Source organism: Chanodichthys erythropterus, chromosome 11 (genome assembly GCF_024489055.1).
Source record: "Chanodichthys erythropterus isolate Z2021 chromosome 11, ASM2448905v1, whole genome shotgun sequence".
Lineage (NCBI taxonomy): Eukaryota > Metazoa > Chordata > Actinopteri > Cypriniformes > Xenocyprididae > Chanodichthys > Chanodichthys erythropterus.
This window is the reverse complement of record NC_090231.1, coordinates 18,193,865-18,218,873: the sequence shown is the minus strand read 5'-3', so window position 1 is coordinate 18,218,873 and position 25,009 is coordinate 18,193,865. Positions and strand designations below refer to the sequence as shown.

At 38.0% G+C, this 25,009-nt stretch overlaps 1 protein-coding gene and 1 long non-coding RNA gene across 2 annotated transcripts in view; one reads left to right on the top strand and one right to left on the bottom strand.

Moving 5' to 3' along the window:
• col4a5 (collagen, type IV, alpha 5 (Alport syndrome)) overlaps positions 1 to 25,009 on the bottom strand; it is a 59,544-nt gene that overhangs the window by 5,004 nt on the left and 29,531 nt on the right. The window contains exons 15-46 of the mRNA XM_067401907.1: positions 24,532 to 24,588; positions 24,384 to 24,428; positions 24,248 to 24,301; positions 23,047 to 23,091; positions 16,390 to 16,480; positions 15,111 to 15,146; positions 14,722 to 14,973; positions 14,531 to 14,620; positions 14,035 to 14,105; positions 13,673 to 13,864; positions 12,053 to 12,221; positions 9,802 to 9,894; positions 9,585 to 9,689; positions 9,202 to 9,299; positions 8,247 to 8,397; positions 7,974 to 8,087; positions 7,398 to 7,565; positions 7,196 to 7,285; positions 6,961 to 7,098; positions 5,951 to 6,049; positions 5,706 to 5,795; positions 5,468 to 5,607; positions 5,080 to 5,386; positions 4,933 to 4,983; positions 4,627 to 4,812; positions 3,298 to 3,306; positions 2,226 to 2,234; positions 1,743 to 1,876; positions 1,254 to 1,326; positions 517 to 588; positions 315 to 440; positions 92 to 190 (exon numbers count right to left, since the gene is read on the bottom strand). Of these exons, the coding sequence (XP_067258008.1) occupies positions 92 to 190; positions 315 to 440; positions 517 to 588; positions 1,254 to 1,326; positions 1,743 to 1,876; positions 2,226 to 2,234; positions 3,298 to 3,306; positions 4,627 to 4,812; positions 4,933 to 4,983; positions 5,080 to 5,386; positions 5,468 to 5,607; positions 5,706 to 5,795; positions 5,951 to 6,049; positions 6,961 to 7,098; positions 7,196 to 7,285; positions 7,398 to 7,565; positions 7,974 to 8,087; positions 8,247 to 8,397; positions 9,202 to 9,299; positions 9,585 to 9,689; positions 9,802 to 9,894; positions 12,053 to 12,221; positions 13,673 to 13,864; positions 14,035 to 14,105; positions 14,531 to 14,620; positions 14,722 to 14,973; positions 15,111 to 15,146; positions 16,390 to 16,480; positions 23,047 to 23,091; positions 24,248 to 24,301; positions 24,384 to 24,428; positions 24,532 to 24,588 (3,454 nt within the window). The remainder of the gene's footprint in view (positions 1 to 91; positions 191 to 314; positions 441 to 516; positions 589 to 1,253; positions 1,327 to 1,742; positions 1,877 to 2,225; positions 2,235 to 3,297; positions 3,307 to 4,626; positions 4,813 to 4,932; positions 4,984 to 5,079; positions 5,387 to 5,467; positions 5,608 to 5,705; positions 5,796 to 5,950; positions 6,050 to 6,960; positions 7,099 to 7,195; positions 7,286 to 7,397; positions 7,566 to 7,973; positions 8,088 to 8,246; positions 8,398 to 9,201; positions 9,300 to 9,584; positions 9,690 to 9,801; positions 9,895 to 12,052; positions 12,222 to 13,672; positions 13,865 to 14,034; positions 14,106 to 14,530; positions 14,621 to 14,721; positions 14,974 to 15,110; positions 15,147 to 16,389; positions 16,481 to 23,046; positions 23,092 to 24,247; positions 24,302 to 24,383; positions 24,429 to 24,531; positions 24,589 to 25,009) is intronic.
• On the top strand, positions 473 to 5,129 carry LOC137031183 (uncharacterized). Its single transcript, XR_010896507.1, has 4 exons — positions 473 to 3,453; positions 3,569 to 3,755; positions 4,648 to 4,831; positions 5,104 to 5,129. It is a non-coding gene; the product is annotated as an uncharacterized lncRNA (long non-coding RNA).

Sequence of the window (25,009 nt, the reverse complement as noted above, 5' to 3'; positions counted from 1 at the left end):
TAACCAAATGAAATCTGAATGAAATTTGAACTCTGGGAGGTCTTGTGCAACATTTCTACCCACCAGGCCACGTCTTGGACCCTAACATTACCTGGTTGTCCAGCTGGTCCTATATCTCCCTTCCTTCCAGGTGTGCCGGTAAATCCTGGAGGTCCCATTTGACCTGGGTCTCCAGGGTTGCCAGGTGAACCTAGAGGATGAAGTGACATCAGACATGAGGAGGAAGAAGACCGGACCAGGTCCTAAACTCTTGACCAGCCTTTTCAGGTAAAGAATCTTTCTTCGTACTGTTTAGTCTCAGTGTAACCACTAACCTGGAAGACCCTGTAATCCCGGGGGTCCTACTAGGCCTCTGTTGCCTGGCATTCCTCTTTGTCCAGGTGGACCAGGATCACCCTTCAAAAAAATAGGCGGAGCAAGTACTGGATCACCAGGGGGTCCTGTGATCAAAAGAGTATTAGAGGATGCATTTTGGATTTGTAAAGGGAAAAATATCTGTGTTTCAAAATGTCAAACCTTGGTTTCCAGGTTCACCACGTTGTCCTGGGGAGCCGTCAGCTCCAGCAGGGCCAGGCTGTCCTTTAGGTCCTGTAACAGGCAGAGGTTACATGAATAAGGCACTTTTATAAATAAGGCTTCAAAACAACCTTTAACATACACACATTTTTTTTTTATTTAGTCACACCGATGTTCCAAACATGTATGCTGTTATTTCTTTTTTTGAAACACAAAAGGAGAATTATTAATACTCCCATTCACTACCATTCAAAAGTTTGGGGATGGTAAGATTTATGTTTTGTTTTGATCAAACATACAATAAAAACAGTAATATTGTGAACTATTATTACACTTTAACTGTTTTTATCTTTATAGATTTTAAAATGTAATTTATTTCTGTAATGGCAAATCTGAATTTTCAGCAGTCATTCCTCCAGTCTTCTTTGATCAAATTAATGCATGCAACTATTAATATCTTTAAAAAGAAATCTCACTGACCTCAAACTAGAGTGTATTGTACAATTTTGTATAATAAACAGATTTAAATTTAAAGTTGGATTCATGCAGAATCAAGTGCAATTCTCCATACAGCATATTAGAACTGGCGCACTCACTTTCAGTTATAAAACATGCAAGAAGCAAAGGCACTTGGTGTCGATATGTCACTGTGCTTGATACGCCACTTTTAGAGTAAATAATGACAGACAAATTTGTGGGTAAACAATTGCTTTAATGGTTATAGCAAGATAACTAACCTGGGAATCCAGGAACACCTTGAGGTCCAGTATCTCCTTTCAGGCCACTAGGCCCTGGATTTCCTGGCGCACCCTTGTCAAAAACAAATAAAAAACATCATTATCTAACTGAATATAATAAATACAAATTAATAAATAAATGAACAACTATTTATATTATTTGAAATAATTTTATTATGTGAGTATAAAAAGAAAGCAGAAAGACTTTAAAAGTTCACTTAAATGGTTTAACAGTCATTATCCAAAAATTTCTGACTGCAGAATTTTGTGATTGAACAATCAGAATCGTGTAATCCAGGGAGCCATGCAATAAAACAAAATACCGTCCTCTTTTTAGCAAAAAATGCATAAAACACACATTAACCAAATGCAGCCTACAAAATGTTTTTTTACAAATGCAAAATGCATGAAAGTACGAAATGTATGAATCCCTTTGCTAACAATAGTTAAACCTCAGAACACATAATTGGAATGCATTTATTTGCTTACCGGAAAGCCAGGGGGACCGTAATCTCCTTTCAGTCCAGGTGCACCAGGTGTCCCAGGGAGTCCAGTCAAGCCCTTCTCACCCTTCACTCCTCCACTACCTGGAGGTCCACGTGGACCCTCAGGGCCAGGAGGACCTTCACATTCACAGAACAGAAATCAGTTCCTCAGAATCTGATCAAAATAGCATGCATCTCAAATCATTAAACCATTGTCAACATTATTCAAACAAGCAATGTTTGCATGTTTATCATGTATATTGTTGTATATAGTGTGCTGAATGGTTCTGGGATGTTCTATGAGAAGGAGGAGGTACAAAGAGAGATAAAGACTCGTAACTATATTCCTAGATAGGGACATGAAAATTAAACATCAAAAAAGTAAACATGAATATGATCCATCCCAGTCCCACCTGAGGTAAATCATCTAATAACTAATGGAGGTGCACAGTAAGACACAGGTGAGAATCAAACCAAGTTGTCTAACCTGCAGGACCTATAGTGGGGTCAAAGGTCAACGGGTTCCCAAAAGTCCAATAAGAGGAGAAGCAAAGAACAAGATAAATGTTTTAAATAAAGAGCACAGCAACGCAAGTAAGCTATATGATGTGGTGAGGAACAGATAAGTTGTGTCAAATTTCAACATGTTTAAAATTCAGAAATATTGTTTGTTTTTGCCTCCGCTGGCTTTACAGAAGGCATTACTGAAGAAGCAACTTAGCATATTTGACATGACATTTATATTACCATTCAAAGGTTTAGGGTCAGTAACAGTAAGATGAAAGAAGGAAATTAATACTTTCATTTAGCAAGGCTGCAATTAACTGATCAAAAGTGACAAATGATTTCTGAAAGATCATGTGGCACTGAAGACTGGAGGAATGGCTAAAGAAAATTCAGATTTGCCATCACAGGAATAAATTACATTTTAAAATATATTAAAATAAAAAACTTATTTTAAATTGCAATAATATTTCACAATATTACTGTATTTTGATAAACTAAATGCAGCCTTGCTGAACATAAGAGACATCTTTTCAAAACATTAAACCATATTTCCGACCCTAAACTTCTGAATAGTATTGCACATGCACTGAGTAATCAAAACATTCACATTCTTTTTCTGCTATTTTCTTCAGGAAATACTTGCTCTTGGAATTTTGTATTTATCAAGTTTGTTGCATTTTGGATAAGGCATTTACATGAGACATTCATAATCGTATTACCAGCAAATCCCAATATAGTAATATCCTTGTGCATGTAAATGAAATCATTATGCAAAATCTGATAATCTGGTAGCAAATGCTCAGTTACACATGTTACACAATTATACTGTGGTAGGTTTATTGTGTATGTTAGAAAAGATTTAAACAATTACTGACATAAAGCAGCCATTGTATAAATCTTTCTAGCACATGTCTAGTCACAATACAGATGAATTACATTATTAATAGGTAGATGAAATTGAAATTCTAACACAGAGTTATGTATTGAAACATGAAAAAAAAATAAAAAAAAAAAATAAATAAAAATAAATTCCATAGCATCAAGAAGCTGACCTGCTGGGCCTGCAAAGATCCCATGTCATCAGGAGGAGCAGCACCAAGCCGCAAGAAACAGAAAATGCATATAATACCCAGAATGCACCTGGATAAAATAAGCCTAATGGACACTAGCCAAAATGGTCTCCTTCTTCGTCAACTTCAAAAGCTTTGGTAAGATACTCATTAAGCAGTTCTGACATCAATTTTATATTAATTGTTTAAAAAAAATCTTATCTTATATGAAGTGCAGCAGAATTCATGAGAGTTTTTACTCTTCTATTCCAAGGTGGAGCCCATTTTAGATAGTCCTGCAATGGCTTTTCATTTCTTACAAATCAGCACATTTCCCATGCAAAAGTTCCAGATGACCACTAAATTTGATCAAAGACATACAGTAGACAGCATCTTGTGGAGGTTCACCACAGCTTCTACTGCTGAAGAGAAAGGACGGGTGGAAGTGAAGACACACAAAGGTGAATGATGATAGATGAATGGATGGGTGAACAGCTAACAGTGAATTAGGAGAAGCAGACACTGTGCGTAATACTCATAGGGCCCTGACTGGGCAACTGTGAAACACTGACAGCGAAAAACCTCTGCATGCATGCAAATCCTTCACTTCTTCCTAACACATGACAAACCAGCACACAATTAAGAAAGGGAGTGAATAGAACATCACTTGCAGTGAAGGGAATGCAAACAGTTTGTCTTGTGCTCCTTGATCTGAGAGTGTATTTGTGACAGTGACATGGATATGGCATAATCATGATTGCTTGTGTAATATTCCATGCAAATCAGTCAAACAAAAAAAATCAAAGCCAGTATGCCCTCTGGTTCACAATAATAATATTACATTTGCTGATGAAGTGATTCCCAAAAAGGGTACTTCCACCTGATTTCTTTTTTTCTAAGATAAATCTATAAAACATCTTCATGGTGACATAAATGAAAATGTGTGCTAATGCATTCGGTTCCTGAAGGTATAATTTGTGTCGATATAATTATCTTCTCTTGTATAAGTTTCCATTATAGTCAGGTAGCTACTATACCAAAACCATGAGTTACTTCACTTTTCATATATAAACTTGATGGGGCTGTAGAAGTATATCAGAAAACAGCAAACACTGTGGTAAAGCGAGTATTTGTGTCTATATTTGCTGGGATTACAAAAGCATGTGTTTTTGTTTGCTGATTTAAGTGCTTATTAAAATAATTGTTTGATTATCATTTTAACAAATAGTTTATTCTTTTAAATTAGAGATTCTTGATATGATCATTTTGACTCATGACATTGTGAAACCCAGAGGGCAGAGCTGGCCAAAAGGGATGAGATGTTTAACTTACCAGCTCTTCCGGGGGGACCAGGTGGGCCTTGGATACCTTTAGGTCCCTGCACAGGTAGGCCTGGAGGCCCAGGTGGCCCTACAGAGCCAATCTGACCAGGCAAACCAGGAAATCCAGACTCACCCTTCGGACCAGGAAATCCAGGACTTCCGGGAGGACCCGGAAAACCAGGGTCTCCTTTAGGCCCTGCGACATAAGAAAAACAGTAAATCACTGTAAATCTGCCATCTCCAAAATTGTAACGAGGAACTTCTAGAATTTTTCTAATGTAAAAATGAAGATACATGAACAAAATCAATGCTTTACCTGGTGAACCAGGGAAACCGGGCGGGCCTGGGCTACCAAAGCCTGGAGCACCTGGGTAAAAAGTAAAAAAAAAAAAAAATTTCTAGATACATATGCTACACTGAGCACATCTTGCGTACTTTTGATTTCCTCTGTATTCAAACTAACCTGGTTCACCCTTTTGTCCCGCAGGTCCTGGAATACCATCACGACCAGGAAAACCTTTATCGCCAATGATGCCTGGTGGTCCAGATCTTCCAGGATCTCCTGGCCTTCCAGGTGCTCCACTAAGTCCAGGAGGACCTGGGGCACCATCCAAACCTTTAGGGCCAGGAATGCCAGGTGTACCTTGGAATCCTGGGAGTCCTGGATCACCCTTTGGTCCAGGGCTACCAGTTAAGCCTGGAGGTCCAGGAAGGCCAGGCTGGCCTTTCTGCCCTGGGGTTCCAGGGAATCCTGGAGTGCCTGGTTCACCCTGGGAATTTAAATTTAATAGCATTAAATATTAAAAGCAAATATTCTCTATGTTGAAGTAGTACACAATGTTTTTTTTTACCTTTGGCCCAGGATTTCCTGGTAATCCAAATCCTGGTGACCCAGGATCACCTTTGGGTCCTGGGAACCCTGGTGCTCCTGGGGATCCAGGCAGGCCAGATCGGCCAGGTTGGCCAGGGTTTCCTTTCACTCCAGGAATTCCTATAACAAAGAAGACTAGCTCAGTCTAGCTTCAAGGTTTCAAATCCTCAGAAACATAAAGGTTCTGGGTTAGAGCCATATGGGTGTGAGGATCTGACCTGGCAACCCCATCTCTCCCATGCTACCCTTTAGTCCTGGGGCTCCTGGAGACCCTGGAGTCCCAGGGAGACCTGGATCACCTTTGGGGCCTAAACATGAATACAAAATTAACTTAACTGGTCAAAAAAAAAAAAAAAAAAAAACATTTACGAGTCTATATACTTTGCAGTACACTACAGAAGACTACTTGATTGAAGATGCTTTTGATGGCTCAAATTCAAATATGTGTACTTGTCTGCTTTACCTAGGGGTCCTGGTAGTCCTGGCCTTCCATCTTGCCCAGGGGGACCAGGATCTCCAGTGATACCGGGAACACCCTTTGCTCCTGGTTGTCCACTTAAACCTATATGACAAATAAAGAGAATTGTATTGTCACCAAACTATATGAGAAGGTTAAATGTTTCCTTTTATTAAACTTAAGTTACTTGAGTATAGAAAAACAGAGGAGGGACCCTCAAAGATGTACTGATGAAAAAAAAACAGACATTGCATATAATACCCAGAATGCACCTGGGTAAAATAAGCCTAATAGACACTAGCCATTCTCCATCCTTCTCCATCAACTTTTTCACTTTTTCAAGTTAGTGTGTAATGTTGCTGTATGAGCATAAAAAACATCTGCAAGCTCAAAGTCCATTCCAAAAGGAGAAATTCTCTTTTAAGTGTTAGTTCACTCATAATGAAAAATTTTGTCATTAATTACTCACCCTCATGTCATTCCAAACCTGTAAGACTTTTGTTCATCTTCAGAACATAAATGAAGATATTTTGATGCTACCATTTTGATGCTTAAAAAAGTTCATAAAGAGAATCTAAAACGAATCCATTTGAATTGAGTGGTTTAGACCAAATTTTCTAAAGAGACACAATCACTTTATATGATGTAACACACAAGAATGAACCTCACTGGTTCTCGCACGCATCAAGCAAACATGCTTGAGCTTCCGTTTACCACAACTGATGTGAGTTGACGAATGTTTATATGTTAATACAAGCTTAAATTTAATCTGTTCTATATATAAAGTCTCTTCAGAAGTCGAGTCTCTTCAGAAAATTTGGACTAAACCACTCAATTCATATGGATTTGTTTTATGATCTCTTTATGAACTTTTTGAAGCATCAAAGTGGTAGTCACGTAGCTGCCTATGGAGGGACAGAAAGCTCTCATATTTCTTCAAAAAGATCTTAATTTCTGTTGACATCACCAAGGCCATGATGGTGTGAGACAGGTAGCAGCTTACAGATTTGTCTCACCTGGAACTCCGGGTTCTCCTTTTTGTCCTTTTAATGGTGATATTATGCCAGGTGGGCCTGGAATGCCTGGGTCACCTCTGTCTCCCTTTATTCCTGGCAAACCTGTGTTTCCTGGTCGTCCTGAGACACCGTCATCTCCTGCAGGGGCACAAAGCACAAAAAAATATTTCACTCTATGAGAGACTTTATGAAATTGATTCAGAAATTAGACCTGAAGCAAAAAATGGTATCAGACCTTTTGGTCCTGGAAAGCCTGGTCTGCCAGGGTTGCCAGGGCCACCTGGAGGTCCTGGAGCACCCATCCCACCAATGTCGCCCTTAGGCCCTGTAATAATGATATAGGATTAGCAGAGAAGGACCAGGATAAAGAAACAATATATATAATTTAATACAGTTAAAATTGATAATAATAGTGGATATTGCTGTCGTCATATTACCAGGCAGTCCTGGTTGGCCATCTTGACCAGGTAGTCCTGGACCTCCGGGTGGACCAGTTGTGCCAGGAGGTCCAGGAAAACCAGGGTTTCCTCTGTCACCTTGTATCCCTGGAATACTCAAACCAGGGGGTCCACGGTCTCCTTTCTCTCCATTCGCACCTTGGACTCCTGAAGTAGAGAAGACAACAATGGTTTAATATAGTGAAACACAACTTAGTCTTATTACTAAGATCCATAATGTATCCATGCCATAATACTAAGAGATATGCTTCACCTCACACACATTTTAGTCATGAGGGTCATGTAACTGTTATAATTTCTAGACTAAATAATATTTTATTCAAAGTTATTGGCTAGTTATAAATGGGTGTGGTTTATAATTATTAAAATCATGTTTTCTTAGACAAAGCATAAGCAAGATTATTTTACATAAAAATAATCTAGTGCATGCACAAGAGTCTCTTGTACTGGAGACTCCTATGCGTGCACTAGACTAGAAGGAAATCTGGCAAGCATATCTCTAATTCAAGATCCATTCTTCTCTTAAGTATGTTCACAATTTTACTGTAGGCATACCAGTAGGCCCCATAGGGCCAGGAGGTCCAGGAGGACCAGGGGGCCCCTGAAGCCCAAAGGCAGGGGGTCCTGGGGGGCCACGAGGACCAGGACCACCAGGAAAACCAGCATCACCTAAATGAAAAATGAAAATGCGAAGAACTTAGATGATTTGTTTTTTATTTGTAATACAGCTTGTGTGTGTTCGATGTTAGCATCATCGAAAGGCATCTATTTTGTTTCTAGTGCAGCATTGATGTTTATTCTCAGTTTAAACATGAAGTAATTCTCTACCTTTAGGTCCAGGGGCACCGTCGAGACCTGGGCGACCTGGTGCACCAGGGCTTCCAGGGAAACCAGGATCACCTTTGGGACCGGGTGTACCTTTACTGCCTGGGAATCCTGTAGGACCTGGAGGCCCAGGTAGACCAAAACCAGGCTCTCCCTTTTGGGACAAAGACACTCAATGGAGCATTATTTATACCTCTAATGTACTCTGATTTATAGTATACAGCTAGTGAACACTATATTGCCCATAATTTAATGGAGAAAGGATGTTCAAACACAAACACAAAAACCAAAAACTGATGCACATAGCAGCTTAACTTCTTCCTGCAAATTTAAATTTGGACTGTTACTTTTTTTTTTTTTTTACAAGTGATAAAAAATGTAAAATATAACGATCCAAAAATAGAAACACTATTGTTCAAAAGTCTGGGGTTGTATTATATTGTGAAATATTATTACAATTTAAAATAACTTTTTACTATTTTTAATATACTTATAAGTATATTCAAGTAATATACCTTACATTTTAAATGTATTTCTTTGGTGGCAAAGCTGAAATCAGCAGCCATTATTCCAGTCTTCAGTGTCTTATGATCATTCAAATATCAGTTTAATATGCTGATTTGGTGCTCAAGAAACATTTTCTATTATTATCACTGTTGATAACAGTTGACCAGGATACATTCTTTGATTAACAGAAATTTCAAAAGAACAGAATTTGTTTAATAAATGTTTTTTTCTGTCACCTTTGATCAAATTAACGTATCCTTGCTGAATAAAAGTATTCACTTAAAAAAAAAAAAGATTACAAACATTTGAACAATAGCATATACAATGTGTAATAGAATGATTCAATGATTGATTATTCAAATATTCAGTTATCACCTGAATGTAACATATTCATGTCTACTAGTAAAGTTTATAATATTATATTGTATTGTGTAGGTTAAATGTTTCATACTTTGGGTCCAGGTAATCCAGGCTGACCAGATTGTCCATCCAAACCTGGTCGCCCAGGAATGCCAGGTCCACCAGGGGAACCAGCAATACCAGGAAAACCTGGAGAATTTGAACAACACTGTTAGACATTTGGACAAACCTGTCCCTCATTATCAAATTAAAAAAAAATATGTACCTAAAAAAATAAAGAGAATATGTTGAACAATACATGCACCTAGTGAAAGTCTGGCAAGTATTTGGCCAAATCTGAATTTTTTAATGAATAATGCCCATTTCAGGCTTTAGAATATTTTTAGTAATTTGGAAAACACTTAGATGTTGACAAACATGTGTATTGGGACAGTGTATTAGTATTAGTGTTTCAATAGCGGGAATACATTGTACCTTTAGTTCCAGGGGGTCCTGGCAATCCAATACCAGGAAGACCACGATCTCCTTTGGCTCCAGGTAGGCCTGGGAACCCAGGCTGTCCAGGTGGGCCTGTATCACCTGTACATATATGGAACCAGTCTCTGTTGAACTTTGAATTCCCAATCTGCTCCATATGCATTAAAGACCACTAAATGTACGCTGACAGTGTAGCGAGTAGTTTTTTCTTTACCTGGATTTCCTGGCAATCCGGGATCTCCATCCCGTCCTGGGGGTCCACGTTCACCTTTTTCTGACACAGCAAAGCCAGGTTCACCTTTCTGACCTACCAAGTCAGAAAAACATTGAAATGATGTAATGTCCAAGTTACTCATAATTTAAAGTAGTTAAACTTCATTTAAAGGTACATTGTTATATTGACAGCTAGAAGCTGAAATGGGCACTGCAGTCTAAATTCAAAACATTGGAGAGGGTTGTTTCTCCCACCCCCTCCTCCTCAAACACGACACTAACCCTAGTTGCCAGATTGAGGACACGCAACAGGAACGAGCGCAAATGACACTGGAAAGCGATGAGCCTAGAAAGTTGATCAGTTCATTTATCCATGTTTGAACATGCCTCTGGTCGTAGAGCTTTTTGGATCAGGTGGAATCTGTGATCTCTGACCTAGTTTGTTTGCTGGCTTCCTCCAATATGTTGTGTCTTCCACCAAATGGCAACCAGGGGTGTCAAAATACTATTGGGTAAACTGGTAGTGGGCGGAATCACACAGACCAAAACAAAAACAGACATTCTGACACGGAACGCACATTTCAGTAGTAGTATAACATGCTGTAGCGTTGTTTTTCTGAGAAACAATTATGTGAACTTAGTATCCTAAATACAGTATCTCACAGAAGTGAGAACACCCCTCACATATCTTTTCATGTGACAACACTGAAGAAATGACACTTTTCTGTGTAAGGTAGTGAGTGTACAGCTTGTATAACAGTGTAAATTTGCTGTCCCCTCAAAATAACTCAACACACAGCCATCAATGTCTAAACTGCTGGCCACAAAAGTGAGTACAGCCCTAAGTGAAAATGTCCAAATTGGGCCCAATTAGCCATTTTCTCTCCCCGGTGTCATGTGACTCGTTAGTGTTGCAAGTTCTCAGGTTTGAATGGGTAGCAGGTGTGTTAAATTTGGTGTTATCGCTCTCACTGTGTCATACTGGTCACTGGAAGTTCAACATGGCACCTCATGGCAAAAAAGGATCTGAGGATCTGAAAAAAAGAATTGTTGCTCTACATAAAGATGGCATAGTCTATAAGAAGATTGCCAAGACCCTGAAACTGAGCTGCAGCACGGTGGCCAAGACCATAGAGCAGTTAAACAGGACAGGTTCCACTCAGAAAAAGAAGCTAAGGGTAAAGGTGATGGACTGGCCAAGCATGTCTCCAGACCTAAATCCTATTGAGCATCTGTGGGGCATCCTCAAACAGAAGGTGGAGGAGCGCAAGCTCTCTAACATCCACCAGCTTCATGATCGAGGAGTGGTAGAGGACTCCAGTGGCAACCTGTGAAACTCTGGTGAACTCCATGCACAATAGGGTTGAGGCAGTGCTGGAAAATAATGGTGGCCATACAAAATGTTGACACTTTGGGACCAATTTGGACATTTTCACTTAGGGGTGTACTCACTTTTGTGGCCAGCGGTTTAGACATTAATGGCTGTGTGTTGAGTTATTTCGAGGGGACAGCAAATTTACACTGTTATACAAGTTGTACACTCACTACTTTACATTGTAGAAAAGTGTCATTTCTTCAGTGTTGTCACATGAAAAGATATAATAAAATATTTACAAAAATGTGAGGGGTGCAATCACTTCTGTGAGATACTGTAAATGCAAACATATTGTGGTATTTTTTATTATGGTATTTTAGTCCAGCCAAAAAAATTACATCAAAAAGTAGTCACCTACACTTAACTACATATATTCAGTCATGACAACTTTTGGAATAGTTTTAGCATGTTAAAGAATATGACAATGTTAATGTATTTGGTATTGGCAGACTAGATCTGCTGATGAAGAATGCTGCTAGAGCAAGTATGGACTTTGAGCATGTAAGCTGCTGCTGACATGAACTCAGAAGATATGAACTCAGGTAAAGCGAATATGAAAGATATAAGGATATGAATTCAGATAAAGTGCTGCAGGACCAGCTTACGGTGAACACTCTACCAGAGCAAATTTTGAGCCAGCAATCTCATTGGCTACAGAATCAGCAGAGGCCAATTAGCTTGTGCCATGCAATAACAAAATCAATGCTTTCAGACTGCATGCAATGACCTATTGGCCTGCACCATCTAGAGTTTCATGACTGAACAAGATATTTACCTTCATAGTGCAAAAATAGCCTATATTTCATTCATATTCACATATTCAATTGATTGACATAAAATGAACTGAACATAAAAACAAGACAGTATTGCTTTTTACCTGGTGCTCCATCCGTCCCCGGTTTTCCTGAAACCCCCTGAATACCCTTTTCTCCAGGAGGTCCCTGTGGACCAGATCCTGGGGGACCAGGCAGACCCCTGTCTCCTGGAAATCCTGGCAAGCCAGGTTCACCTGGTGGACCTTGTGCACCTTTCACAAATGCCGAACCCTTTAAGAAAAGATTGTACATTTCAGTGCAGTCTGTTTTGTGAACCTGTTACTAAAGTCATGGAAGGTGCCGTTTCTCATTTTACAAGTGAAAAGTATGTTTACATAGAAGTCTTATAGTCACTGACTAAAAAAATGTGTGTATATATATATATATATATATATATATATATATATATATATATATATATATATATATATATATATATATATATTAGTGGTGGGCATAGATTAATTTTTTTAATATAGATTAATCTCACTGTAATCTTGAAATTAATCTAGATTAATCTAGATTAAAACGACTTAAAACGATTAAATTCTGCCGAACATTCGACATTCAGAATATGTGTGCTACCCAAATAATGACTAAAAGTAATCCGCCATTTTGTCCAACAAAACAGTCAGGAGTTAGAAGATTAACCTCGGTGGAGTTAAACTTGAAAAATTGTGTATATTGTACAGTGGCCGAGAGAGTTCAACGCGCTGCAAATAAAGAAAACATCTTCATCAGTTTGACAACACACGCGCTGCAAACTCCACAAGTTTTCTTTATTTGCAGCGCGTTTCACTATTTGTAGGTGTTGTGGAGTTTGCAGCGCATGTGTTGTCAAACTGATGAAGATGTTTTCTTTATTTGCAGCGCGTTGAGCTCTCTCGGCCACCGTAATATTGACATCTTTCCGCCATTTAAACAACATTGATTCTCATGTTCATTGATGTTTATTTGATGCTAGAAATGGACTCGTAGTAAAAGATGATCGGTTTACGAGCCTCTTAAGCTGAGGCGCTACATGGTCATGACACATTAAAGAGCAACAAAACGGTTTTTAAGGTTTGAATTTCTTAAAAAAAACTACACAGTTTTCAAGCTGGGACTTTGTTTAATATCATAAGTAACCTGCTCTGTCTTGTCTGTCGACATGTTGTCAGTATCCTCTTTGCTCCGTGATGCATTTGTCACTGTGTGTGGCGTGACAGCACCAGGGCTTGTCGGACAAAGCAACAGTAACTAAGGGGGGCGGGTCTCTGCAAAGGGTCAATTCGGCTAGGTATACATTCGCGCTAAACTATTAAGGTGAAAGTCATCATAGCTTGCGTAGTATAGACCCAGCTCCCAACCCAACTTTGAGAATAGATTAACGGCGATACTTTTTTATCGCCCGATAAGAGTCTCATGTTAACGCAGCACGTTAACGACGATAACGGCCAACCACTAATATATATATATATATATATATATATATATATATATATATATATAAATATAAAATCCTTTTTAATTCTAAAGGTCAGAGAGAGGGTGGAAATGTTTTGGTTGACTAAGATTATGGATAGTGTATAAATGGCAATTCAGTAGTCCATGTAATATTATGACGAATAATACATCAGTTTATTGAATTGTATAAAAGACCCAAAAGTTGTACTTCTAAAGAAAAATTAACAAACACTCACAGGTGATCCTTTGAGGCCAGGGGGACCAGGCACTCCATCACGACCAGGTCTTCCTTCGAGTCCCGGCAGACCTGGAGGGCCAGGAAATCCTGTGTCTCCCTTATCTCCTTTCACACCCAGAACAGAGATGGCATCGCCTGGGTCGCCCTTCTCTCCAGGGTATCCAGGGGGTCCCTGAGGTCCTGGTATTCCCTAAAGGGTAAATATATCACTTACATGTTAGGTACTGAAATGTCCGATGACCAGGTAAAGTGTAAAGTGTATTTATAATCATATTTTCTGACTAATTCTGAAGCATCTGCCACTGTAAACAAAAAGTGAGGTACTGAAATCAGCTAAGAGATGAAACTAGGAACACTCACAGGTGGGCCCATGAGCCCTGGCCCTCCTGGGAATCCTCTATCTCCTTTAGATCCAGGCACACCAGGTACACCTGACACAAAAACAAGTGTGACATGCAGCTTGAAAAGCATCTGTACTTTATAAAAAGTTTTGTTCTTTAGTCCAAAAAATCATAGACAAAAAGTGCTTTGATATATACTTTTGTACTGAAATGTACCATGTTATTTATGTGGTACTTCAAAAAGAACTACTGTTTACTACCTTTTTTTATTGGACCTAAACAGTACCTCTAGTGGCCTACTTATGGTTAGACAGTCAGACAGTTAACCTGAAGGTTGCAGGTTCGAGTCTCAATACTGGCAAGAAATGATCCCAATCGCTCCATATATATGCATGTGTGTGTGAGAGAGATTTGTTTGTCTTTATAAGGTAAAACATAATTTAAGAAAACATCTGCATGACATAATCTTATTATAATGATCACGCACAGGAAGGTTAAGTTGATTTAAATCATACCTGGATTTCCAGGAGGACCTGGAATCCCTTGGGGTCCTGGGACAGGGTTTCCATTACTGAAACAATTCACACATGTCTCTCCTTTCTGACCTGTGACAATTGGCATTAGAGAGTATTAGCCACAACGTCCTTAAAAAAAAGGATGTGTGTATATACAGATTTTGTTTTCTAATATGTAATACAAGGCAAACCTTTCTGTCCTGTTTCTCCAGGAAATCCACGCTCCCCCTGCAGGCCTGGAGGACCAGGAGGACCACGATTACATTCTTGATTGCCGTTGAATATTCCTGGGGGACCAGGAGGCCCTTGGAGTCCTTGGAGACCTTGTGGACCTGGTCTCCCAGGTGGTCCAGGAAGTGAGATTCCAGGCTGTCCCTCATCGCCCTTTTCTCCTCTCTCTCCAGGTAACCCTGGTGAGCCGGGAGGACCTAGACCTCCAATTCCTATAATGAGAGATTTCTTTAATTTAATTAACTGCATGAATTGACATGAATCAATCACGGACTGGAAAAAAATGTAATGAAAATCTATGTGAAATTCAATGTCATAAAAAATAATACCAAAAACGCATGCTGCTTACCTGCAGGACCTTGTGAACCAGGTGGCCCCTGAATACCTACCAAAGGACAAAAATACATTGACACCTGATACAGATAACACTGTACAACATATTCGTATGGATAAACAGTAGATAAAATATAGTCCATTGTCTGAGAAAGTGCCTGTTTTTATGATCATTTTGGGATATCACATAAAAAAATAAAAATAAAAAAACGCTTCATGGAAACACCAAGGTGTGCATATATTCTAAAAATGCACATAAAAAAAACATATGCACACCATTGAGGTGGATAAATGTTTTATCAGATTAGAAAACATGCACATAATCTACGATGGAATTTACCGAAAAAAAAAAAAAATCACTTGAAAAAAAAACTGACTTTGTAACTTTGCCTCAACAGAGGATGTGACTGGATAAATGAATTAACTAGCGGAACAATTTCATTGCACATGATCTCAAATGTTGGTTTGATCAGTTTCCTAAATGCATGAACTTTGCAAAAAGCATATCCATCTATCATAAAAGTAATCCATACGACTCCAGTGTGTTAATAAATGGCTTCTGAAGCGACTGGTTTTTGTAAGAAAAATATCCTTATTTAAAACTTTATAAACTATAATCACTGGCATAGATTACTTTTTTGATGGATGGATGCGCTTTCAGGAGCTTCAAAAACTTAGGCACAATTCAATGCCTATACAAAGCTGGGAAGAGCCAGGATATTATTTAATATAAACCTATTGTTGTTTGGCTGAAAGAAGAAAGTATACACCTCATATACACATGGCCACGACTGGGGACACGACTGTGGGCAGTCATGGCCATATGGCTAAAGAGTTGGATTTGTAATCCAAAGGTTGTGAGTTTAAATCTCAGTACTGGCAGGAATTGTTGGTAAGGGGAGTGAATGTACAGCGCTCTCTTCCACCCTCAATACCACAACTGAGGTGGGACCCTTAAGCAAGGCACCGAATCCACAACTGCTCCCCGGGTGCCGCAGCAAAAAAAGCTGCCCACTGCTCCGGGGGTGTGTTCACAGTGTGTGTGTGGACTTGGATGGGATAAATGCAGAGCACAAATTCCGAGTATGGGACTCTTTTACTTTACACCTAGGATGGCCACCCATTTTGGGGTGAACTATTCCTTTAAAAGCTGTTACATGGGACTCATTAATTTGATAATACATGCATGCTGTTCAGCAAACCATGCATTAGAAAACAAAATGAGAAGCATGAAAAATGATTTAACCTCTTTGCTCAGCTGATCTTAAGCTTGAACTTGAGTGGTGTCTAAATACCTGGAAGTCCTCTATCTCCTTTAGGTCCAGGTGATCCTGGCTCACCACTGTCTCCTTTTGGTCCTATTCCGCCTGTGATCCGCCCATTCCCCTATTGAAAAAATAGTATACTTAAGCACAATTTATTATTATGTACTTTAGTATAACTAAATGTACATGTGGCACACTATAAATTGGTATACTTAAAGTCTGCTAAATTGGAACAACTAACTTTGTACTAAATGCATTTTAGTTGTCCAAAATCAGTGCTTAAGTTCAACTAAAGCTGTATTAAATATACTTGTTTGTGCTAAAGTGGAACTATTCCAAGTATACTTCAGTGCACTTTACATATACTCTTGTGTTTAAGTTTTGAAATGCAGATTTCACTCAGCATAAACTTTAAATGTATTTTGGTGACATTAGAATTGCAATTCAATGACATTGTAATAGTGTTGAACATACACTAATATTATACTGATAACAAACTTTTAGTGATTTTAAAACACATTGCAATGGCATTCAAAGTTAACTCGTAGTGTGCTAATGGCATCATTATAGTGTTCTTCAAATAGACTACAATAAAGTAATCTTTATAAATAAAGTCACAGCTTTAGAATATGCCTTTTACAGACAGCCCCAGAATACCAGTAACTTACTTATCCAGTGAACATCAGTGAGACAATGGGAACAGATTTATATGTACATTGAATGCAGGATCCAGTACGGGCTGGAATCGAACCCGGGTCGCCCGGATCAATGTCGCACAAGAGCACTCGGCTTACCTGTTGCGCCACCACATAGATATAAACTACCCTAAACCGGTGTTACTTTGTGTTCTCTCTATACTGTTACAAGTATAAGCGCGCAGACATTATTAATGACAACTATTAATGACAGTACAAATTATGTGGATTAAAAGACTGAATCGCCAACAAAATTATTAAAATAGACACAGTAAGTGGAGCGTGAAAATAAATGTTAAACTGCCTGTTGCTATACAACACGAACGTGCATTAAACTTTAAGCTGTTGAAGAAATAAAACCATTAGACGCAACATTAAATATCAAGAATGTTTTGCTTCCCTTTTACCTGACATGATCTGTCATTAACACAACATGAAGCAATTGCATAAACCGCCACTTTAGTTTTATTCTTGTGCACGCAGTAAAACAATTGTGAAAAAAATGTGAACGTGCAGAACTGCTTGTGTTTCCGTGTGCGCGGCTGTTCCTCTGCCGATTGTCTCTGAGCGCTTCAACTCTCAATGCAGCATAACTGCTCCTGACAAAAACACAATTAAATGATTTGGCGGTCTTGCGGATTTATATGCAACACATAAATTCAAATGATTTACTTTTCATGCAGTAAACGATTCTGTATTTGACATTTGAACTTTCTGCGTTTTTTTTTTTTTGCAGTCCATATTTCGAAGTGTAAATAAGGGCCATTAAAGTAGCATTAATGGGAAAAGTGTTTTATTGTAAGTGCTGTAGTGAACAGCACATTCTAGGGCCCAGTTTATGGCCGGGCCCCTCTCTGTCTGTAACAGTGGACAAAGGTTTGCTACATTTTGATTGGATCTTGGTGGACTAACTCAAACAAACTATTCAACGCCATCAGATAAAGATGTGAGGACAACATCCAGACCCCTCTTAGAGGGTAAGAAGAAGACCTTTTGTACCAAACCTGGGAAGGACAAGATTTCTCATTGGTCCACAGGCAGTTACTGCCCTTCACGCATCTAGGCACTACTTCCTAAGGTTGGCCACTGCCATAAAAATTCCTCGGGACCTTGGCAGCAATGAAGAGAGATCACAAAGATCCATCCAAATCCATTCAAAACTATGTTTGAAAACCTTAGAACTGATGCAAACTACACATCCATTTCACACTTATTCACAGAAATAAGTATTCTCAGTGACATCTATTTGTAGTGCAACATCTGATACAAATTCAGCTGTTAATGTACAATTGAATGACAGTTCAATCTTTTTCCATCATGTTTAGTCTCTATTTGTTTAGAATATTGCCAAAGGTATTCTGGTGGTGGTTTGGAAAGTGAGAAATGCATTGGTAAACTTTAAAGACACTGTAAAGACTTCCAACTTTGTGCTTCATGCAAATGAGTTCCACAGGGGAGAGAAGGGTGGGCCACACTCTGTGTGTCCCCTCTGATGCCAGCAGCCAATCACAGCACTCGAATGGAGAAGCGCCAAAATGCAATCTCCTCCTCATAGGAAAGGGATAAAGATACCCTTTCAACAGACACTCCTTGTTCTGAGTCTGCCTTTCAAACAGGGAAAGACATAACAGATATTGTTCTGAGTCCCGGCTTGCGAAGCTGAGACACAACAGACACACCGTTCTGAGTCTGTCCTGCACGGGGACAGATATTAACAGATACAACACCGTTCTGAGCCTCTGGTCCATCCAGAGAGACAACAACAGATCCCATGATCTGAGTCTACAGCTTGTGAGGCAGCAACAGAGACGACCACGTTCTAAGCCTCCAGCTTGTGAAGAAAGAGACATCAACAAACACTACGTTCAGAGTTTCCGTCCAGCGAGACAGTGACGACATCTACAACAAGGTTAAGCTCAGGAGAGCAAACCTTCACTTCAAGGTACCTTCGTCTGCATGTTCCAGATTGTTAAGGACCTTCTGCACCTATGCCAGGGCCTTGTCTGCGTGTTCCAGATTGTTAAGGACCTTCTGCACCTATGCCAGGGCCTCGTCTGCGTGTTCCAGATTTTAGGACCCTTTGGTGCTCCAGGAGATCAGCATCTCACAAAGCTTCGTGTTCAAGACTGTTGAAACAGATTCTGGCTCCTCTCCCCACTGCATTGTCAACCAGCACAACCAATGGAAGACGTCACCGTCAACTGACTCAACCGCGTGGAACGTAAATATCACTTAACCAAACCTCTTTCCAGAGACCTTGGCATTGTTGTATGTTATCAGTATATAGTTTCCTAATTCCTATTAGATTCAATATAGCTGATGTAAGTCAATAACAAATAATCTCTCATTTATTTGCTTGTTGCATAATAAGGTTTTCCACCTTATTATTTTTAGAGAAACAGTTTATCTCTCCCTAAGATAACGTAACTCTTCCATAGCCACACTCAACTTAATCACTTGTATTCTATGTATCTTATGCATTATGCACTTTATTCCTTTATCATTCATGGTATTCATTTAGTAGTTGTGTTAGTTATTTTTGTTTATCTTTTTGTTAATAAAATTTAGTTTATTTTATTACACTTGTGTCTTCCTTGTGCTGATAATACAGAAAAGGTTCTACAAGTAAGTAATATTACCAATCTTTCAGATAAATCAGCTGACCACTTTACATTCATTTTAAATGAATGAAAGCCCCTGTTGGGAGTGTTCTCATACTGCCAAGGTAACAGACCTTGACTGGTGCCCTGAACTAGGGAAAAAGGGGGAAGTGGTCATCTGATGTACTCATAACCACACCTTAAGAGACGTATGTCCAAAAATCACAACGTCAGCGGTGACTTGAGTACCAATCCCTATTTTAATTAGCGTCCTTGGATGGACAAAGTAAAAATCACTACAGTGCATTAGGAATACACAAATATAATAAAACTTCTGATCAGGTACCTGAATTTCTTTCACCATTTAAAACTGACTATATGTTGTTTTCTTTATTTGTCATAATTACAAATATTTACACTACCGTTCAAAAGTTTGGGATTGGTAAGATTTTCAATGTTTTTAAAAGAAGTTTCGTCTGCTCACCAAGGCTGCATTTATTTAATTAAAAATACAGTAAAAACAGTAATATTGTGAAATATTATTACAATTTAAAATAACTGTTTTCTATTTGAATATATTTTACAAAGTAATTTATTCCTGTGATGGCAAAGCTGAATTTTCAGCATCATTAATCCAGTCTTCTGTGTCACATGATCCTTCAGAAATCATTCTAATGATTTCTTTTGATGCTCAAGAAACATTCATTATTATTATCAATGTTGAAAACAGTTGTGTACTTTTCTTTTTCAGGATTCCTTGATGAATAGAAAGTTCAAAAGAACAGCATTTATCTGAAATACAAAGATTTTGTAACATTTTACACTACCGTTCCAAAGTTTGAGGTCAGTAAGAATTTTAATTAGAATTTTTTTTAAAGAAATGAAAGAAATTAATACTTTTATTCAGCAAGAATCCATTAAAATCGATCAAAAGTTAAAATAAATACATTTATAATGTTACAAAAGATTATATTTCAAATAAACACTGTTCTTTTGAACTCTCTATTCATCAAAGAATCCTGAAAAAAAAAATATATATATTGTACACAAATATAAATGTTTCTTGAGCATCAAATCATCATATTAGAATGATTTCTGAAGGATCATGTGACACTGAAGACTGGATTAATGATGCTGAAAATTAGCTTTGATCACAGGAATAAATTACACTTTAAAATATTTTACAATAGAAAACATTTATTTTAAATTGTAATAATATTTCACAATATTACAGTTTTAACTTTATTTTTAATTAAATAAATGCAGCCTTGGTGAGCAGACGAAACTTCTTTTTAAAAACATTAAAAATCTTACCGATCCCAAACCTTTGAATGGTAGTGTACTTATGTAACTACTTTCTATATGTATGTATATCTGTTTGCAACCATGCAAAATTGTGAAAAGTGCTATTGAATTAAATTAAACAATAGCCTACCTGATATTCAAAGTGTGAGCAAATTAGGCAAAGATCATAATTATAAAACTTATCATTATTTTTTGCAACTCAAAACACATTTCCTGTAAACTTTTCTATAGACCAATACTATTTTTTATACTAAACAAGCAGAACTCAAATACTGTTCATTGAATTGGACATTTAATCATAACAGGGAAACATAGTATTCAACAAAAATAAATTACTGAAGTAAAAATGTAACAAATGAAATTATTTTATTTGCAAATTTCACATGGTTATGTCTGAGCTGTAGGCAAAAGTTGGGTTTGAAAATTCTGCCCTTACAGCCAATTAGCAGAAACAAACTAGATGTTTCAGTTCATACCTCATGTTTTCTGTGGTTTGCACAAAAAGAAAGTCTCATCTAAAAATGATATAGCATCGTCTAAAAATAATTTGATCATTCTCGGATTTGAAATACATGGAGAGACTTGTGTCTTTAGCTACAATGGCATTCTAGACTCTAAAGTTTCCTTCTGACAAATGTGCCAAAATCTGCAACACAGATTCCCAATAGTGTGCACTCCAGTTGTTTAGCAAAAGTACAGCAAAACCGATTGTTGGTAAGTGTGATGGCATTGGCTTTATGGTGTGCTCAAAACATATCAATCATTGGTTCAACCAATAGTAAGATGTTGGGGCAGGCCAATGGGGGTCAAGGTTTAGCTTCAGCAGTTACAGTGTTTTCAAGTCAAGTCAGAAAGAATGTATTTAAAATGCACATGAACATCAGCACAACTCATAATTATGAGTTTAGGTAACTCTGGATTTCTGGATTTGTCAGAGGCAATGGATGCAGAGTCTGCCCTAATGAAAAAACCCTACCAAAATGTCAAGTCAAGTCAAATTTATTTATATAGCGCATTTACAATTGGTAATTGTTTCAAAGCAGCTTTACATATTAGAAGCACAGAAAAAAAGGGAAGTGGTTAAAAATAAGCTGTACAAACAAGCGTGGTAATATGTAACATATACAAGATGGTGCTACATTAAGCCAATGTCGGCTGACTCCCAGGGGTGGAAAAAAAACCCTAGGAGAAAAACCCAGCGTGCTAGCACTGGGAAAAAAGTCCTAGGAGGGAAAAAAACCCTTGGAAGATATATATAATATATGTTAATGGATATGGAGATCAAAATCTGAATTATACATTTTTATTATAGAGATTAAAAATAGATTATATATAAATATATGTAAGCGGATACGGGGATTAAAAATCTGAATTATAGATGCAGCCAGAACTGGATCTGTAGGCTTTTAAAATGTGTTTAAAATAGACCTACATTCATTTCACACTAACTACAAACCCATTAATATACAGTAGTCAGCATTTGAAGTGGATCAAAAAAGTCCATTAAAGTTTGAGGGCAACTTTGATGAAGGGTTTTGATCTGCTTCAAATGTTGACAGACATACTGACATAAATATTTTAATTAAACTTTATTTGGAGTTCTTCTTTATTGCACAATGCATATTTCTAAATATTAAGCCTAAAATGTGTTTAATATCACTACTAGTAAGGATAGTATGATCACTGTATAATTTGAATGCAAGATATATTAAGTGTGCCTAAAGTATACTTGCAATAGTTCAACTTTAGCATAATCAAATATACTTAAGTTTATCTTTAGTTGGACCTCGACACAAAAATACTTGTTCCAGTTTAGCAGACTTTAAGTATACCAATTTAGTACACTAAAAGTACAATTGCAGGGTATTTACATTAAATACTTGCAAATGTAAATGCAATTGTAGTACACTTAGCATAAAATAAATGTATTTCAAATCAATTTTAGTATTATTTTTCACTACGGTCTATGGGGTAAAAAGGTTTATTTTTTAATTACACTAATCAATATTAATATTTATAATTAAATAATTATAAACATCAGGTCTATGTAAAGATGACAGAATAGAACAGAGAAATATTCAACATACCACGACTGATGGAGGTCCAGGAGGCCCTCTATCACCTTTCTCACCCTAAATATGTAAATAAAAGGGCATATGTATGATTTCAGGCACAAGAGGTAGTGCATCCTCAAAACCTTTTGGACAAAAACACAGACTTCGCTCTACACAAAGTCAAATATACTCATCCAGCAGTGACACAAGCAGATTAAGGGTGTTCTCACACTAGGCTCTCTGAACCGTGCCTGAGCACCCCCAAAGCCCGGTTCATTTGACAAGTGTGATCGCTCCGTTCCTTGCCTGGGTGCGGTTTGTTTAGCCGTCCCTGGCCCGCTTGGAAGAGGTGGGCTCGAGCGTGTTTCGCATGCAGTGTGAGCGCTAACCATGCCGGAGCACGGAACAGCTATTACTTTTGTGTGCGCTGCTGTCATCATTATGAAGGCAGACATCTTTATTACTACTTTGATAGTATGCTTATCAATTCATGTAATTAATTCAAGTGTATTTGGGTTTATAACGGGTCTGGATTGAACCTTATTGATGAACCGGAATTGTAGTAAAGCTGCAAATTCCTCCATTAATGTCAGCTGCCTTTGTAATAATCCTCTGATACAAGCTATTGTAAATTGCTGCGCGGCATAAATGATAAATATATTAGGCAGTATCTTAGCGAAAGTGCATTTCTTCCTGTTTTCTTCCATTCAAAAGTCGCATTGTATATGACGTAAGCGTGCTCCGGCCTGGAACGTTAAATGCAATGTGAGTGTGGGCCAGCAGGGGAGTAGGGAGGGGGGAAAATTGCACTTGGACTCAACCGTGCCTAGTGTGAGTACACCCTAAGTGTCTGCTGGGGTCGAATGTGTGTGATGGTAACAGCAAAATACAGGCAGTGCCTCCACATCACTGTGTTTGCTGATCATGCTGTCAGTGTGACATGTGTCAATGTTTAATCATGTTCACAGCAGGTATGCAAATCTGCCTGTTCAAAAAGTGGAAACTAATGGACTAATTACAGAGTCACAACAACATTCTAATTTAAATTCATCTGAAATGACAAAATGATCTGTGAGTGAGCTTGTTTTTCATGTATGCTCAGCTCAATTACATAAAAACTGCACCTCTGTGCCTGTGATCATCATTAGACTTTGTATTGTTTTAATATTGTAATATTGTTTATTAAAGATTTGATGACCTAATGCTGTGTTTTGATGACGCGTTTAGTACTTACTCTCACACCATCTCGTCCAGGTTGACCAGGAGGACCTGGTTCTCCTTTGTCACCCTGAGAAAGAGATGTGATAACAGCATTAAAGAATATCATCAGTGTGGTGAAATGTACTTAACATCTATTGTAGACAGCTTACCGTATATCCAGAGAGGCCTTGTTCACCATCTTTGCCAGGTTTTCCCTTATGAAAATAAATATATCACCACATACATGTCATAAAATGCTGCCTTTTGTAATCTACAAACATAATTGAGTAGTTGGGGTTTCTGTAGGCTTTAACTCACCCTCTTTCCAAGCTCGCCAGGTTCTCCTTTTTCACCTTTCTGGCCCCCTTGCGGACCCTATTAGACAAAGACAGGAATGTTAATTACAAACTAAACAAAAAAAGAAAGCATAATCCACATCATCTTTATATGTACAGGTAATCTAATTTATCAGATAAATCATCATGCTTCTGTGAGAGTTTAAAGATGTCAGTGTGTTTTAATTAGGGTTGTCATGGTACCAAAATTTCAGTAGTCGATACCAATATCAAACTTTGCAATGTACTTAGCAGCATGAAAAACTAGACTTGTATTCAGATTGTGAATGGGTAATAAACAGAAAGCAAGAGCAGAGCCTCACTTTATAAACACTAAGGCTGTCAATCTCTAAAGCGCAAGCTCACTGAATTCTGCACTCTCACGAAAACTCCTGTTATAATAAAAAAGCTGTCTAATTGTTCATCGTGTTTATGCTTTGTTGGTTATAAAAAAAGGATTG